Raw genomic sequence first — 17277 nt, 5'->3', positions numbered from 1 at the left:
TTGATAAGTTTATTTTGCACAGAAAACATAACTGAAAAAATTTTTGAGTAAGCAAAACTGGATTCATATAAGACAACAAACTTAACTACATTTACAACTACAATCCATCATTCTTGCATGACATTTAGTCTAAAATAAATAAATTAATTATATACAAGAACTGCAAAAACTAGGAGAACCATTCGGCTTAATAAGAAACCTGAAAAAGAGCTAGGTAATGTTTAAAAAATTGACCAAAGATAGATAGATGATAGATAGATGTGTGTGTGTGTGTGTGTGTGTGTGTGTGTGTGTGTGTGTGTGTATGTGTGTCTATGTATGGAGAAGAACTAGATGTAGTAGACTATTCCATATGCTTTGGCCAATGGATCTCAATGAAAGGAGATACAATAAAAGAAATGGAACAATTTATTAAATGTGGTTGGCAAGCAATGCATACTTTTCAAGAACAACCTCCCCAACACCATGCCTGAAGAGAAAAGTTTTCAATCAGTGTGTGCTACCCTGTTCTAACATATGCCAGTGAAACATGGATACTAGCCTCACAATCGATACAAAAGCTACAAGGGGTAGAAAGATACATGCTCAGCATTACAAGACAAGATAGAAAGACCTGCACATTAGATTAGAGAAGAACAAAAGTATATGATATCATCAATAGACTAAAAGAATTGAAATGGAAAGGGGCTGGTCACACAGCTGGGACAGGTTACTCCTGGATGAGACAATTCCTCAGACACCCTGGATATTATGACTTTAAGCAACATATAACTGCAGAAATAAAGTGAAATTTCTGTGTATCTGGGATGTATAGTGAGGTGGTTGTCGACACTATTTAAATGGTTAAAAGGAAATGTGAAAACCAGGAACTCTAAAAGGAATTCTTAAAAATAGGGGAATGGGCATTAAAATAGCAAATTCAGTATAAGCAATAGAAGAAAAGTAAAGTAATGGACATGGAGACAAAAACTGCCTTCATATATATATGTTGATGACATCTGAGCCCCTGGGAACTGAAAAGACAAGACAATTTAAGGGCTGTGACAGATAGTTGAATGTAAATACTAACTCAGTATGGGGGGCCCTTTGTTAAAAGCAAATTTCATCCTGGGATTAGAAAAGAAAATTTAAATAAAATTACCACCTGTCATTTTTATCATTCATTTTATTGATATGCCATTCCTCATCTCAGAATGAGCCCCAACATAGAAACAAATGATGTCTTTATCTGGAATATTTTTACCATAATGACACCCCAGCATGACCTTATACGGCTGCAGAAGAGTTACTACAATGATAAACAGACATAAAAAGGAGCAATTCTACTATAAGAAAAAGTTATATCTGAGACTTGTTTAGCTTAGGGGGAAAAAAGACAACTTGAGAGCAGAGGACTTGAATGTGTAGATTATGTATGGTAGAGAAAGAGCAGGTGTAGAAATGTTTTCTCTTTCCTATTAGGGCATTTTCTAAAGTTAAATACAACTGATGGGTGATGGCCTCTATCCTAACATTTTTAAAAAAGGAATAATTTCTTATGACAAATTCAAATCCATGAAGACTCTAGTCACACTGTACTGTTTTCAGGAGCAAAGGCATTATGTTCTGAATATTAATTTCTAGATATACAGTAGCTATTATTCCCATGCTCAGTTTACGGGCATCAATACCTGAAAAATAAACACGATGCTCTGAGTTTCCTTAGAGGTATCCTCAACATAGCACTCTAATAACAGTGAATACGTAGGAAAGTATCTCTGAACAATACATCTGTACGCAACATGGATCAAACAAGCACCTACCTTTAACATGAAGCATTTTATTTCCTTCTTTAAATGGGAGACTCTACTTGGGAATGTACTGTGATTCTGTATAGCGTATAGAAAGATTTATATATTTATTCAATTTGTGTAGTCACCAGCCCATATATGTAACTCGGGGGTGGTGGGGTGGTGTCTCTTGTTGCAATCTGGAGATCATGAAGTTTTTTGCAAATCCATCAGATATTTCCAGTATGACATAAATAATTCAATTAGCTTCTTGGAACCAATGGCTCAGTTAGCATAAATTTTATAGCTGCTCCAAATTCAATAATTCAACCTTCTTACACCCTGAAAATGCAGTCAGACATCACTGAGGGACTTTCTTTGGCCGCTATCTGAATCTTTGAAGAGTTCATGACTAAGCAGATATTTGAAGGGAATGTCCAAATTCTCTTCAGGATTATGAATTCAAACCAAATATCAAGACAAAGAAGCAGTGTGTGTCTGACAAGCAGTCAATAGGGAAGCCAGATTCACAACTATGTTACTGACTTAACAACTGCAGTGATTCACTTAACAGCTGTGGCAAAAAAGGTTGTAAAATGGGGCAACACTCACTTAACAACTGATTCACTTAGCCACAGAAATGTTGGACTCCACTGAGGTTGTATCTCATAAGTTGAGGACTACCTGTATCATTTTATATTTTGAAATGCACATGACAAGGAGAAATTTAGAAATGTTTGCTCTCTGAAAGGATTACAGAATGCCTGGTGCTTTTAAAATTGCAGCCAATTTTCATGGGAACTAAGTTAATGAAAGCATTCAAGATAATAGGTGATAATAGGTGTTCAACCATGTAGCATTTGGCTGACCTCTTGTATTGAGAGTATATTGCTGATTTTATCTTCCAAGGTCCAAAGGTAGGAAAGATAAGCCATTATCTCTTACTCATCCAAAGCAGCTGGCATCAGAAATCTTTTGTTTCTCTGTTTGTGTTTCTATTGCAAACCCCACTTTAGGAGAGGTCACCATTAAAACCACATCTTTGTCAGTAGGATAGCTTTATTCTCCTGCTTAGTATTATTAGTGCTCATGGCTTCTTTTCTAAAAAGAATTGCTTTTTGAACACTTTGGCACAGCAGAGTTGTATCAGAATGGCAAAGAAGGGATATGCAATTGTGGTTAATGAGGCCTTAACAACACACATTAACACTATCCAAATATTGTATTGGTGCAAACCTCTGGTTCCTTACAGAGAGCCACCACAGAATGTCAACTTCTGCCTTCAAAGGATCAAAATATGTATTTTAGAATCATAAGTCGTCAGCATGGATGGTATAGGCAAGCTTTAAATATTTGGGAACATCCTTGTTTAAATTGCCTTTGAGCCAAATTATTATAATGTAATAGCAAGTGTGGTTAACAGCATATACACACCCCTCCCAGTAAATGCAGCTGAAGGATGCTGCAGTTATTTAAATTTTACCAGCAGTTTGTGTAAGAACAAGCAACATTATTATAGGAACTGTGAGGACTTGTTCCTTTTGTTTCTGAACATTTTTTCTCCTTCAGTATGTTTTCTTCAGGATACTTTTCCCATGCCTAGAAGAGAGATTTTTGTTTATCCCACACCCATGAAAAAGCAGGAGCAGAGATTTAGAATTCCTGCCCTGTAGTAATTTGCCCCTCCAATCAGTCAGTGCTTCACCCTTAATCATCAACTGGAAAAACATATTTTTTCATATTATAGTAGGATATGAGAATTACTGGAAAATATGTTGATCACGTAAGAATTTCGATCTTCTAAAAACATTATTCTAGAATGGATATAATTTGGGATCCAGCTGTGCAACAGAAGTTTCTTATATTCAGCATGTGTGTGTGTACATACAAGTGCTCCTGTGCTACAGTTAAACGAAAACTTTCAAAAATGCCTACATCTTAAACTCATGTTGCCTCTTCATAATATTTTGTGATTTAGGAAATGTTGCTATGAGGCTAAGCTTTCTTCCATGATTGGGCACTTGCATGTTCCATACCACACTTAAACCCATGCATAGACCATACTATGTCTGTTATGTACAGCTTGTCATGATGGTTTACTAACTGAGCTTGTAGTTTAGCATAAGATCTTCCCTGGCTGCTCTAAACATCTGTATTCGCATTGATGCTCCTGTCAATCACATACAAACCTGTCACCTTAGTTACAAGGTACATTCTTGTACATCTGTATCTCCTGAATGGTTAATAGCTTTAAGTTCAGTAGCAGTTTTTTCCAAGAACCATAATTTATAGTTGGTGTGCTCCACTTTCCTTTGATTAAACAATATTATCTGTGAGGACTCTAGATGCACACCTTCTCTGTAATAGATCCTACCCTCTGAAATGAGGTTTCCCACCAAGATCTGGATGGCCCCCATTCTGGTGTTGTTTAGAAGAGCTGTGAAGACTTGACTTTCCATCAAGGCCTTTGGTAAAGGAGTGGGAGACCTCTTGTTTCATTGTGCTTCCTATCTTTTTTATTTTTTATGTTTTATTCTAACTTCCATGGTTATTATGAGCTGCCCAGAATCATTGAAAATCAGGTAGTATACAAGTTTAATGAATTATTATATAAAATTATGAATTGAGAGGACGATAAATGAAACAGCTAATTTTTCCTTGAAGCTAGAATTGTCGTGTTAACAGTTGAAAGTAGTGTTCACTTGTATCTTAAAATTTTTAGTTATTAAATAGAAAAAGATGAAACATTTTTAAAGGGACAACAATCCATGATCAGAATAAAAAATATATTTTTAAAAAATCTCATAGATATGCATACAAGATATTGAACGTTTTGCTCAGCAGGATTTCTTTCACTGAAAGTAATACTGAACAACCTTCAAGATTAGTACAAAACCTTAAACATATCACACTTAATTAAAATAATCAAAACAATATTATATAAAATTATGTCTCCATTTTTTTCTTTTTGTGGGCTACATTATTCAATAACAATAGGTTCAAGCTATTACCTTAAAGTTTGAAACTGGGAAAAGTTAATTTAGCCAGAATAAATGCTGGAAATTTAAATAATCAGATGCAAAGTCCCTTAAAATATTTTTTGTTAGGGAAAACAGGGTAAATGAAAACAGTGATTTGGAAATATTTATCCTTCAAAGGTGTCATTAGCAGTTTTAACAAAAGGTTTAACTCTCTCTCCTCAAGGGCAGTTTAAATTAGATAAACATGCCTGTGAGACAGAAAGAAAATAAAAGAGGCTGAGCACAATTCAAACTTTAATTTGGCTTCTGGCAAGATGTAAGGATGGGGAGGCAAAGGAATTTGCTGCCAGTGTTGTTAAATGTAAAGATTTCTAGTTTACAGATGTGTTTAAAAAATCTGTCTTGAAAGTTGTCAGGACAGTTTCCTTATAAACAAGGAAATGGGTGGAAATTAGAAGGACATATTAAAACCTGAACCCGTTGTTAGTACTAGAATAATGTTGCTGAAAATGATAAATGGTTACTTAGCTACTGCTAAATCTTTCTGTGTGCATTTGCACTTGGCTCAACCATATCTATATAAAGTTAAATATTACAGAAACAACCAGTTTGATAGAATGGTTAAGGCATCAGGCTAGGAATGAGGAGACTGACTTCTATTCCCGCCTAAGGCACACAGCCAGCTGCATTACCTTGGGCCAGTCATTCTCTCAGCCCTAGGAAGAAAGCAATGACAGATCACTTCTGAACAACCTTGCCAGGAAAACTCCAGGGACTTGTCCAGCGAGTCTCTGAGAGTTGGACACAATTGAATGGAAGAAAAAATAAATATTGAAAAAATATATTACATAAACATATCCAGAAACAAATAACTACCCCAAACTGTAAAGAATGTCAAGTGTATATCGACATTAATTTGTACTTCCCGGACTAACAGCTGCCCAGAGTCATTGGGAGGTGGGTGGCATACATTTAATAAATTAGAATACACAAATTAATTGGGTTTCTTCCCAATTGCACATTGCCTTGTTATAAAATAGTGTACAGTATCTAAATTAAGGAAAATTGTGTCTATAAAAATGTATATATTAAAGAAAGTCTATATTAATGTATCCCTGAAGGACAATTCCATAGAAAAATAAATGCATTTACATGCTTTTTCTTTTTTAAAACATATGCAGAACACAGAACTGAATATATATATATATGAAGCCGATTTGTCCAATCCCAGTGGTGGCTGAAATTGAGACTTGCATAGTTATAATCATGAAACAGTTTACAAAATGCTTCTGGGTTGGATAAGTTCTTAAATAAAGAGATTTGATTATTGAAATATTTGTTCACATAAAACTAGTGTAGATAATTGCTTCACAGCAGAAATAATGTAATCCATTGGTGTTGATAGCATCAGTCCCAGTAACAATGCCAAGTTTTCTCTAGCATCTCAATCAAAGACTTCCTCTTGTAGATGCAGATCGTTTAACATAAACCTCCATGGTACTACCTGGAATTAAGTAGGTCAAATTGCTTCGAAAAATAGCAAGAGGACGCCCTGAAGGGGAAAAGGGAAAAGAAGAATTGAAATGCTGTGAAAGAGGACTAAGAATATTGACAACAGTAAATAAGATAATCGTACACAGGTTAAGATTAAATGGAAATGTTATTGTACTCCAGAAATGCTTTAGATCCTGGTCACCATAGGATTCCTGCATTTCTACAGAGTAGCCCCCACAATAAGGGCCAAAGCATGTTCCATACCATACTCTGAAGTCCTATAATGCAAATTCCTCTTCTGGCCATAAAGGTAGAGAGAGGAAGGATGGGCAGAAATTGGTAAAGTAATTCAACAACATAGTGCAATGATTCTCAAGGGGTCTAGACTGTATAAAGTATGTCACAGACTTGAGCAGAATCAATCAACACCTTCAGGGCATATTTAACACATACTCAAGCTTAGTGGGTGTTGTCATCCAAGACATCTGGAAGCATTGGGAAAAGCTGCCTTATTCTTTAAAACAACCTTGCCCAGCTTAATTTGACCTAGAAATCCTTTTATCCTCAGCTAGCGGTGGACTATATGTAAATGGTAGAATATGCAATCCAGCATATCTGGCAGGCTCCAGGTTGGGAAAATCTTCAGACTTACTCCTTTCCTTTTCCTTGCTAATTTGTCTACAGAAATTTATTAAATAAAAATAATCTGGGGGTAACGTCTGGTTGTCTGGGCTTGGAAATTAAAAAAGGCCAGTTCTAATTAGCACTTGGATAGGAAAACACCAGGGAGGACTTGGCCTTCAAGCTAGTCTATTGGATCAGATTATATCTCAAGAGGAAACACTGAAAAACCACCTCTGTACCCAATCCTAAATGCATCAGGAACTTAAACATTCAAGCCTTTATTTTGTCCTATAGATATACTGCAGTATCAATAAAGAAGAATATTAATAGCTCAGGGTTGAGATGAGGGCCCCTTGGTGCTCTCTGAGCTTGGTTGTTTTCTTGCGGATGTTTGATTACCCAAATTAGGTAACATCAGCATTCAATGGAAGATTGTAATCAATGTTAATTAGAGGACATTCATGAAGCATGTTGTTTTGGAGATACAATTATTATAAGAGAAGTTCTCATTTTTAGAACTTTTAACTTGGATACCCAAGGTATTTTATACAAAAGTTGTATACAACATGAATTACTTATTCTGTCTTTGATAGTAGAATGTAAAAATGTAATCAGAGAGTAAACCAGTTTCAATCGGGAAGGGAGGGAATTTGATGTAGATTCATGACTCAAAATATTTATTTATTAGAATTTGTCGAACAAAAATGAGAACTAGAATAAAAGAATAAAAATACAATGACAGGGACAATAGCCACATTAGTGCACTTATGCAAACCTCCTCTACTAACCACTTAAGGTCCACAGAAGTTAATTTGTGACTGAAACTGTGAACATTTATAGATGAAACAACTGAATCAGGTAGAGCATTCCAGACTTTGACAATTCTATTACAGAAATCATATTTTTTACAGTCAAGTTTAGAACGATTTACGTTGAATTTAAAGCGGTTGTTAGCATGCGATTAAAACAAAAAAAGTTATTTACAGGTAAAATATTACTACCTATAATTTTGTACGTAATACCTAGGTCTGACTGCAAGTGACGCAGTTCTAAGTTATCCAAACCAAGAATTTCGAGCCTACTAGGGAATTATATTGTGTACAGAAGAGTGCAAGACTTTTCTCGTGGAATACTTCTGACCCCATTCAATTGTACTGATTGTACAGATATATGGTGGGGATTCCAAATAGTTGAATTGGTCTAGCATAGGTTTTATAAGCTCTAATTAGCAATAAAATGTTTCCAGAAAAAAACCTGCGCAAAATTAAATTTACAACTCTTAATGCTTCTTTTAGCAACACTGTTACAGAGAACTTTGGAGCACAGATTATCAGAGATAAATACACCTAGTCCTTGACAAAGCAAGGGTCATCAGCTAGTTCAATGCCACCTAGCTTATACTTGACATACTGATTACGTTTACCAATATGTAAGGCAGAGCATTTATTGATCGAAATTTGAAGTTGCCAAATAGATACCATTCAGACACATAGTCGAGATCACTTTGGAAAACAACAGAATTATTATCTATAGTACTGAATAATTTTATGTCATCAGCAAAAATATGCATCTTGATATAACATACCTCAAATCTGTGCCTGATGGTACAGGAAAAAAACAGATTAAAAATGTATTCTTTAAAATTAACAAAATTCAGTTTAACTTAGAGCAAAATCTGTGAAGCTGATAAAACAGATGAAGCCAACTCGTAAAAAAGCTACTTACCTTGAATGTTTTGAATGGTCACTTGCCCCAAAGTAGAACTAAAATAAGAGGATGTGGAGATATCCCCTGCATTTCTTATGTTAGGTATTTACAAAGCTGTTCATGGTTCTGCAAATTTTTTTTGTACATGCTTTTATCGAGAAATGCTGATAACCTATTTTGAATCAGAAAATTTGCCTTTTGAGGATTCCTGCTTATGGTCAGAACTGTATGCATATACAGATGAATGCCCTGTCAAACATTGCACAAAATATGTGAAGATCTTTGCAAGCAGTTGGTAGTGTTAAATTGACATGAATCTCTTTCCTCCAGAGTTTAAACTGACTCAAATCCAAGTAAAAGCATGCCTACATTCTTCTGTGAATCTTCTATGGATTTTTTTTTAGGAAAATGCCTAAATGGTGTTCATAATGCCATCCATTCTCACCTGTCCATGTTCTCTGTGAAGTGATGATAAAATGTTGGCACTGTGGATGGTAATTGCAAATGGAGGCAGCTTCCTCTACATTATGAACCGACAACATGCATCTCAAGGGGCTATAGGACGGCCAACACTTATAGTCCTCTGTATCCATACTGTAGAATCCCTTTACAACAAAATATTCTGGTGGTAGGAAGAAAAAATAAAGGATTACTACTATGTACCTGTTGGAAATTCAGAAGTATTCAAGAAATGAGAAAAATGGAAAGGATGTTTTAAGATTTTGCATCCCAACCAGAATTTATCTTCCCAGGCATGTCTAGCAAAACAGTCATAAATCTTGTCTCTTACACATACCAGAGGTACTCTTTATTAGCAGTGTGGAAAGCCATAACATTTAACTCTTATTTCTTTTGATAGCCTTCATGTAATCATTGACTCTATTTTTTCATTTAGAAGGATGTAGAATTTATTACATGAAAAGCAGGAGTTCCATTCTTCAAGCAGTCCTGCCAGAATTTTCAAGCTCTAGCAATATCTCCCCAATTTAAAAAGCATTTCAAAAGAAATCAATAAACTTATTCATAATGAAACTGACCTTAGCATACCATCTAAAAACTAGAATGTTTAGAAGATAAGCCATTACTCAACCCATGATATATGAAATAGAAATGGGGCTATGACCCCAAACACCATACTCTAGTGTTATAGTAGGCCATCTTTGGAGCCTAAGATGCATTTGGAAAGTTGAAGTTTATAATAGATGCACCTACAAAATGGTTGCCATGGGAAATCTGCCTATTCACAAAATGTCCACTATGGTCAGGAAAATCTTTACAAGTAAATTAGCTTCCTCTCCACTAAAGTTCTCTAATATCCCAGGAAAACACTAATGGAATCTAAAAGCATTACCACAAATAGTTACAAAGTTTTGCTTTATAAATGTCGTTTCCTTATATATTGGTTTTATTAAACATTTTAAAATATCAGGTAAGGCTCAGTACGCATTAAGAGGGGAGCCTAACGTGTTCATGTAGACCAATCTCAACTCCCATAGTTATATGCACAATATTATCTTAAAAGATAATCAAGCATGTCAAGCTTGGCTGCTTTGAAGTTGATTGACTTTTCAGATGTATGTTGTATAAATAATAGCAGAGGAGTACAGCTGATAAGACTCATTAGTGTCAGCACTAGAAGGTATGCCCTCATTTCCCATCCTAGGTTTACTAATGCATGAGAGTTGTTCAAAAGAAAAGCTCCCAAAATGAAGTAAATCCTACTCAGTGTAATCAGAGATCCCTTTTTAGGGAAAGCTAATTTTATCAAAATCTAATGAGTCAAGTCTGAAAGGGATTTAGGTTCACCAAGCTACATCTCCCATTGATTACAACGGGCTTTAATTAAGCACATTTTAACTGAGTCAGGTCCTTATGCATTTAGTATCTTCCTCACTAGTTATGAGATCCATACCTTTTAGGTGAGAAGGCTTTTTCTGCAGATAAAGTCCTGACTTGTACAAATGCAAAACTTTTTGGAAAGCTCGTAAAGTTTCATTGGCTCCATATCGTAAATCACCTACATGCAGAGGGGAGATGAATGTTTTAAGGCAAAAATTACTGTAAAGCAGTGCTTTATATAAACATTTTATATACAACTTTAATATTTTGAACTAGCACTTACCGGTGGCATTCAAGATGTCCTTCAAAATTGGTTGCAAAGCAATAGGTGCAGTATGAGGTAAGAGATACGTGAAGAAATACCTAAAAACATATATGAAGCCTTACTTATTAAAACAGAAATCTTCTAAATTTTTGTAAAGATTGATAACAAAAATCCTAAATCTTATATCTTCTAACGAATTGAAATTGAAGCTTCTTGGTTAGAGCTAAATTCAGAACAGAAAAATATGTCTTATCCTACGTTATACCAAAAATGGCTTTTTATTTATTTTTATTGATGTGTTTGGTTCACCCCACAATGAATCTCACAAATTATCATTGTTTCTCAAATATCTTTGTTATTGAAACGATGCTTCCAGTTTTGTCCATAAGCCTCCCAGAAATGAATTGGAACATATTTGAAATATCCCATTTGTAAACAACATTTGCCCAGTTTTTGTGCCTGAGAAGAAGAAGATATAATGAGATAAGAGAGGCATCAGTCCATGTGACTTGGCAAAAGAAAATTCATTAACTAATTCAAAGAAACTCACAATTTCTTGTTTAAAGTATGCAAATTCAGCAATATACTAATTTTAAAGAACTGTCTGAATCTTTGATCCCACTCTCATGAGCTAATTATGGCAAAGTCACCTACAGGATTTAAAGATCACATTAAGCCATAATACATCTTAGCTTATTTATTTATTCAATTTATATGAACCCACTAATTGCCACCCCTCACTAATTGCCACTCTGGAGTTAAAAGAGAAATAAGAAAGATATTAAATAAACCATTACTAAACCAACTTTGTCCAACATTCTGGCCCAATGCCAGGGGAGGCCTTTGGATTTTTAAGGCTTTATTAAATCTTTATAAAAGACAAGCAGTATATCATGTATAGCATATGAATCCAGCCAAGAAATCATGTTTTAAATAGACATACATTATTTGCAAGTGTCTCTCAACCTTAGTTTCCCAGATGATAATCAACTTTCTCCAACCAGGTGCTCTCCATATATTAGTTGCTCTGAGAATGAGCTACCTTTCATTTTCTAATAAGGTGAGTCATGCAGGACGAAGACTCAAGAGCTTCTTGCACATAAGTGCTACTAGTTTTACCTCAGTAAAAATTTTAACAATGTGATATCCATACTAATTAATGTAAAGAACACTTTTTTGGTTCTGTGGCTGCTATAACTTACATTTTTTGTTGCTTCCTAGTAAGGTTAGCACATACTTATTAGTACCACCTGTTTGCCTGGATCTAAACATTACTCTAAGTTTGTTCAGTATGTTATTCCCCAAACCTGAGGAATTTTCAAAAGCAAGCCAAAAGTAGCTTAATATATGGTTTCCGGAAAAAGCATTTATGAATGATAACCATGCTAATTGTAGTCTAAATACTACTAAGTACCATGCACTAATATTTAAAGAATTATAGCAATGTAGAATAACTTCCTATAAATTAGCATTCCAGAGGTATTGTGTAAAAGACCCAGAGTTCCAGACACACTGGTCTTCATAGCTAGAATTCTGAGGATCGCAATCTAATACACCAGAAGACAATAGTTGGAGAAATCTGACAAAAAACGAAATACTAAATGAAGGAAACTGCTAAAGTGTGGTGTTCTTTTCCAGTTCTTCTTTTAAATGTATCCCACTTACCTGTATGCATTGAAAAGATTCCGTTTCTCATTTATTCCTTTACAATTCCTATGGCTGGCACATTTGAGAAAGAAGGTTTTTGTGGGGAATTTGAGAATGCAATCTTGATCTCTTTTGCAAGACAGCTCCTCAGTGCTCACATCATCCAGGTCTGTAACTTTCAGGAGCCCATTCACCATAACAAATTGCCTTGGTTGGAAGTCTAGAAGAGCAATGGAACCCAGAGGAGAATTTGCCAAGTAATAGAGCAGTTCTACCAGATCCAGACAAATCTGAAAGAGAGATGGTAAACAAATAAGAGGTTTTTTTACATTATAACATCAGCAGTCTACCTTTCTTTCTTCCTACTATTTTGCAGCTTAATGCACAATTCACTGGAATTACAACATATCTCTTATGGAAAAAACTTAAGGTCTCAGTGTACATGTTGATCTAATGTAAAAATGTAATGGGTTTACAGCCTATTTTTCTATATTGTTTAACTGCACCTTGAATATACATTCTAAGTTCAACAAACTATTAGTAGTATATTGTAGATAAGTTGCCTTTGAAACAGTCCAGAAATGTCAGTGCAGAGAATTTGCTCCTGCCTATGTATGTTTACAGATATATTGACGCTGATGTGTTACAATATTTCTAATAGCTTCCAGGCCCAAAGATTTATATGAGCAAGAATGTCTCCAGGAATGGCATGTCCACAGATTTACACATTTTGCCTTTGTCTCCTTACTTTAAATCGCTCTTCCCAGGGGATCTGCAGAAGTTGAATCATCTCCAAAGGGGTTCCAAGCTCCAGCATGGAAACCACTTTCATTTCAGGATATAGGCTATTATTATAGCATTGACCATGCAGCTGTCAGGAGAAAAGCAGAATGAGGTATTAATACAGATGCACAATACAGAAATTAATTCTTTGCAAAAAAAACAAAACCCCAGATATATTTTGCTAATGATAAGAAAGGTCAAATGAAGATTTATTTAAAAACCGAACTGCTCTTGCTACAGTAAATGTTGCCTTACACAGTTGAACCCAAGCCTGTTGGTAGAAGTTCATCAAGTTAATTCATCTTCATCTTGAAGTTAAGGGTTTATGCCTCCCAGATAACTCTTTATTCTTACTTGTGTTTATTTACCACTAAATCAGCCAAGAGTAATTTTCTTTCAAAGAGGTTTAGAAAATTGTTTTTTTGTGGGTTTCCTCCAGTTATAAGTTCTGTCGGGTCATAAACAATAATCAGACCAAGAAAGTGAATTCAGATTAGAAGTTATCCACTGTACTTTATGTTTGAGATCATTTTTTAAATTTTATTTAATACTGCAAGCTCAACTGGCATATTTTTTATGATACTCCCCACTTTTATCTCCCCCCCCTCCCCCGCTAAATAAATATTATGGCTTTCTTACAGAAAGTATCAGTAAACCATGGGAGAGAAAACATCTTGAGCGCTGTATGCATCAGAGCCCCTGGAGCCAAATTGGGCTGCCCAACGAAAGCTTACAAGCAAGGCATATAAGCATGAAATTTCTCCCATTATTGTTACCTAACATATGCTATTACAAAATGGAACCCTTTGGCCCTCCAGGTGTTTAAATATAGTATTTTTCACTATTGTGCATTTTCTTGACAATGCAATAGTTTGTCTCTGCCTTTCTTTGACATATTCTTAGTCTACTTCTCAGGCTAGTTAACAGTCCTAAAATTCCCACATGGTCACAAATCCAAGAACTGAATAAGGTCAACCACACTCAATTTCCAAGACCTGCCAAGAGTCAGCACACACTTTCATCTACAGGGAATGTTCAGGTATCACAAGACTAATACTGCCAACAGCATCAACCAGCACATTTAATGGAAAGGATGCAGCACACTTGCACATTATCAACACCTCAAGACTCACAGATTAATCACCACTGTGATACTCAAGAGGTCAGTAAGATATTTATGAAACATGGCCACCAAAAGCCTAACTCACCATTAATTTGACTAATCCTCTTTAAAACCATTAAACTAAGCTGCCTTCATATTTTGTAGTAGCAAATTTCTGGAATTTACAAGGTGCATGTTTAAATATTTGATTAATATAGCAGCAATCCTGCATTTTACTCCAAATATGCATTGTCCCCTCCAACAAATCCAGCTAGGAAATTTTTTTAATTGATCAGTCATCATGTGACTGATTTTATGTGTGTTGTATGTAAACCTAGAATAAGACCCCTTTAAACTAATCAAAGGAATGTTGGAAAAACAGGCATACTTGTTGCATTGCATATAAAATAATTTACAAAAGAAAATATATCTGTAACATTTCCTTCTAAAAGCTATTGATCTAAGGTTAGATTTAAAAAAAGAATATTCGAGTGCTTAAATCTGGTCATATGACAAAACCAGTGGATTCATTTTTAAAAATGTATATGCTATTCTGCCATGAATCAGCTTATAGATATTGATATCCATTCCCAGTGAACTGTCATGAGCTACAACTTTGAAACTACTAATCGAGGACAGGAAAGTAGGATCGGGCTATTACCTTACATTGTGTAAAGATCAATAATCTTGGATTGAGCACATTCAACCATCACGTGGTTGAAAGCTGTTCAATAACACAGACAATACTGCTACCCTTCAAAAAGATCTTGACTATGTATCAGAATGGTCAAAGAAATGGCAACTTCAAATCTTAACAAATAAATGCTCTGTCTTACATATTGGCAAAAAAAATCAGAAAATAAAATACAAGCTGAATAGTCAAGACCTTGTTGATAATCCAAGCTCTGTAAAGGACCTTGGGAATATTCATCTCTAATGATCTAAGTGCTAGAGCCCACTGTAACTACATAGCCAAAAAGGCATTAAGAGTTGTTAACCTAATCCTACATAGCTTTTTCTCTGGTAATATCACACTATTAACTAGAGCATGCAAAACATTTGCTAGACCAATACTTGAATACAGCTTATCAGTCTGGAATCCACATTACGTATCTGATATTAGCACAGTTGAGAAAGTCCAGAAATATTTCACAAGAAGAGTTCTCTACTCCTCTACTCATCGCAGAATACCTTATGCCACCAGACTTGAAATTCTTGACCTAGAAAACCTTGAATTACGCCGTCTTCGGTCTGACCTAAGTATGGTATATAAAATCATACATTGCAATGATTTACCTGTCCATGAATACTTCAGCTTCAACCATAACAACACAAGAGCACACAACAGATATAAACTCAAGGTTAGCCTCACCAAACTTGATTGCAGGAAATACGACTTCAGCAACAGAGTGGTCAATGTCTGGAATACTCTACCTGACTCTGTGGTTTCTTCCCCCAAACCCCAAAAACTTTAGCCTTAGACTGTCTACAATTGACCTCACCACCCTTCCTTAAGAGGCCTGTAGGGGGCGTGTATAAGCACACCAATGTGCCTACCGTCCCTGTCCTACTGTTCCTTTTATTTTTCTTATATGTATCCATTTCATGTATTCATAATTATGTATATACTTATACCTATTATCTTGTAAGCGATTGACAGATCAAATAAAGCAAATCAAATCAAATAAATAAATAAATAAATAAAGTGGGAAGAAACGTAATTAGTAAGATATCTTAAGAAAGGTACAGCATTTACAACTATGCAAAACATCCAGTTAGGCTCTTAGGCTGGGTCTCCTGCCCTCCTTCCCGAGCGCGCTGGCGGGTACTACGTGCCTTAATGATCCCTTCGTGATCCAGAGTCTGCAGCAGAATCGTCTCCTTCAACAGCTTGTAAGCAGCGAGCTGGAAACAACCTTCCGCGTGGCCGTAGCGTTGAACACAACGACTCACGTCGCCGCCTGCCCAGTGCACGGATTTCAGGGCGATTTCCTCGCCACCGGGCGACAGAACTGCCCTCAGCACCAGCTTCGTGATGCCAGCACCTACCACGGCCGCATCGCTCAGGCCGTTCAGTTGCGCGCAACCCAAAGGCTCTGCGACCTCTGCGCGCCTTGCGGCGGGTAGAGAAGCGCGCGCTTGGGCAGAGGCTGCCAGGCGACTCAGGTCTTGCTGCCGCTGCTTCAGCTCCCTCAACAAATCTAGAGGCGGCTGGGAATCTAGGAGCCTCCAAGGGCTCGAGAGAACAAGGGTCAAAGCAAGCAGAAGGGGCGAGATCAAGAGCGCAAGGAGCGCCTCAGAACCCGGCATGGCGAAGAGGGAACGCACTGGCGAGCAGCCGGCCCGAGTCTAAGGCTGGGTTTCGTGAAAGGAGAAAGGTGAGGCTTCAGACAAGGAGGCGGGTTTCCAGCAAGGAACTGCCCACCTCTCAGACTGGCCTTGCAAACGACCGGGTAGGAAACAAGATTGCAAAAGGAAGAACTCTCCACCCCCAAATTATGCACATTCTCGATTTGGAGGACTCTCTTCCTTTTCGGGGGGGACGAACCCAAACCATTTTTTTTCTTTTCTCCAGTGGCAAGATGTCATGGTGCGACGACTGTTCCAAGAGCGGGTTTGGCTTGGCTACGAGGTTCAGATGCAATTATCACTGGGCGGCTCACCGCCGATCTTGTCAACCGCCGGAATAAAAGCCTCCAAATTCTGTTCCAGCTCAGACAGTAATGCATTTTGATCGAGCAGTTCACATGTGCTTTTTTTTAAAAAAAACTTGGGTTATAAGTGTTAAGGGTATTTGGGAGTGGAAAATAGTGCTCTTCCCCCTCTTTTTTTTTTTAATTCTACAATTGTTGCTGGAGGGATAAAAATATAGGAAAAACTTCATCCAGGGAGGGGAAAAAAAAACTTCAAAGTTGCAGAAAAAAACATGCTACTTACTTTGAAATGTTTGCCACAAACACTTCAAGGTTATTAGAGCTCTGGCTTGTTATTAAAGGTATAGATCTGTTGAAGGGAGTGTGTATAAACTCAACCTCCAGCAAATTACACTTTAAAAACTCAGTCTGC

General features: G+C 36.4%; 1 protein-coding gene across 1 annotated transcript; it reads right to left on the bottom strand.

Annotated features, from left to right (window-relative positions):
• Window positions 1–4538: 4538 nt before the first annotated feature.
• Window positions 4539–16589, bottom strand: LOC113434995 (extracellular tyrosine-protein kinase PKDCC-like). The gene is made up of 7 exons (XM_026698479.2): window positions 16048–16589; window positions 13075–13197; window positions 12345–12616; window positions 10698–10777; window positions 10488–10592; window positions 9021–9197; window positions 4539–6302 (listed from the first exon to the last, which is right to left on the bottom strand). Exons 1-7 carry the CDS (start codon window positions 16519–16521, stop codon window positions 6199–6201), a joined length of 1335 nt encoding a protein of 444 aa, XP_026554264.2. The 5' UTR covers window positions 16522–16589; the 3' UTR covers window positions 4539–6198.
• Window positions 16590–17277: the final 688 nt, after the last annotated feature.

This window comes from Pseudonaja textilis, chromosome 1, assembly GCF_049901715.1.
Source record: "Pseudonaja textilis isolate UNSWEBS1 chromosome 1, rPseTex1.2, whole genome shotgun sequence".
NCBI classification, from domain to species: domain Eukaryota; kingdom Metazoa; phylum Chordata; class Lepidosauria; order Squamata; family Elapidae; genus Pseudonaja; species Pseudonaja textilis.
Note: the sequence above shows the minus strand (reverse complement) of the source record. Positions and strands in the feature narration are given on the sequence as shown.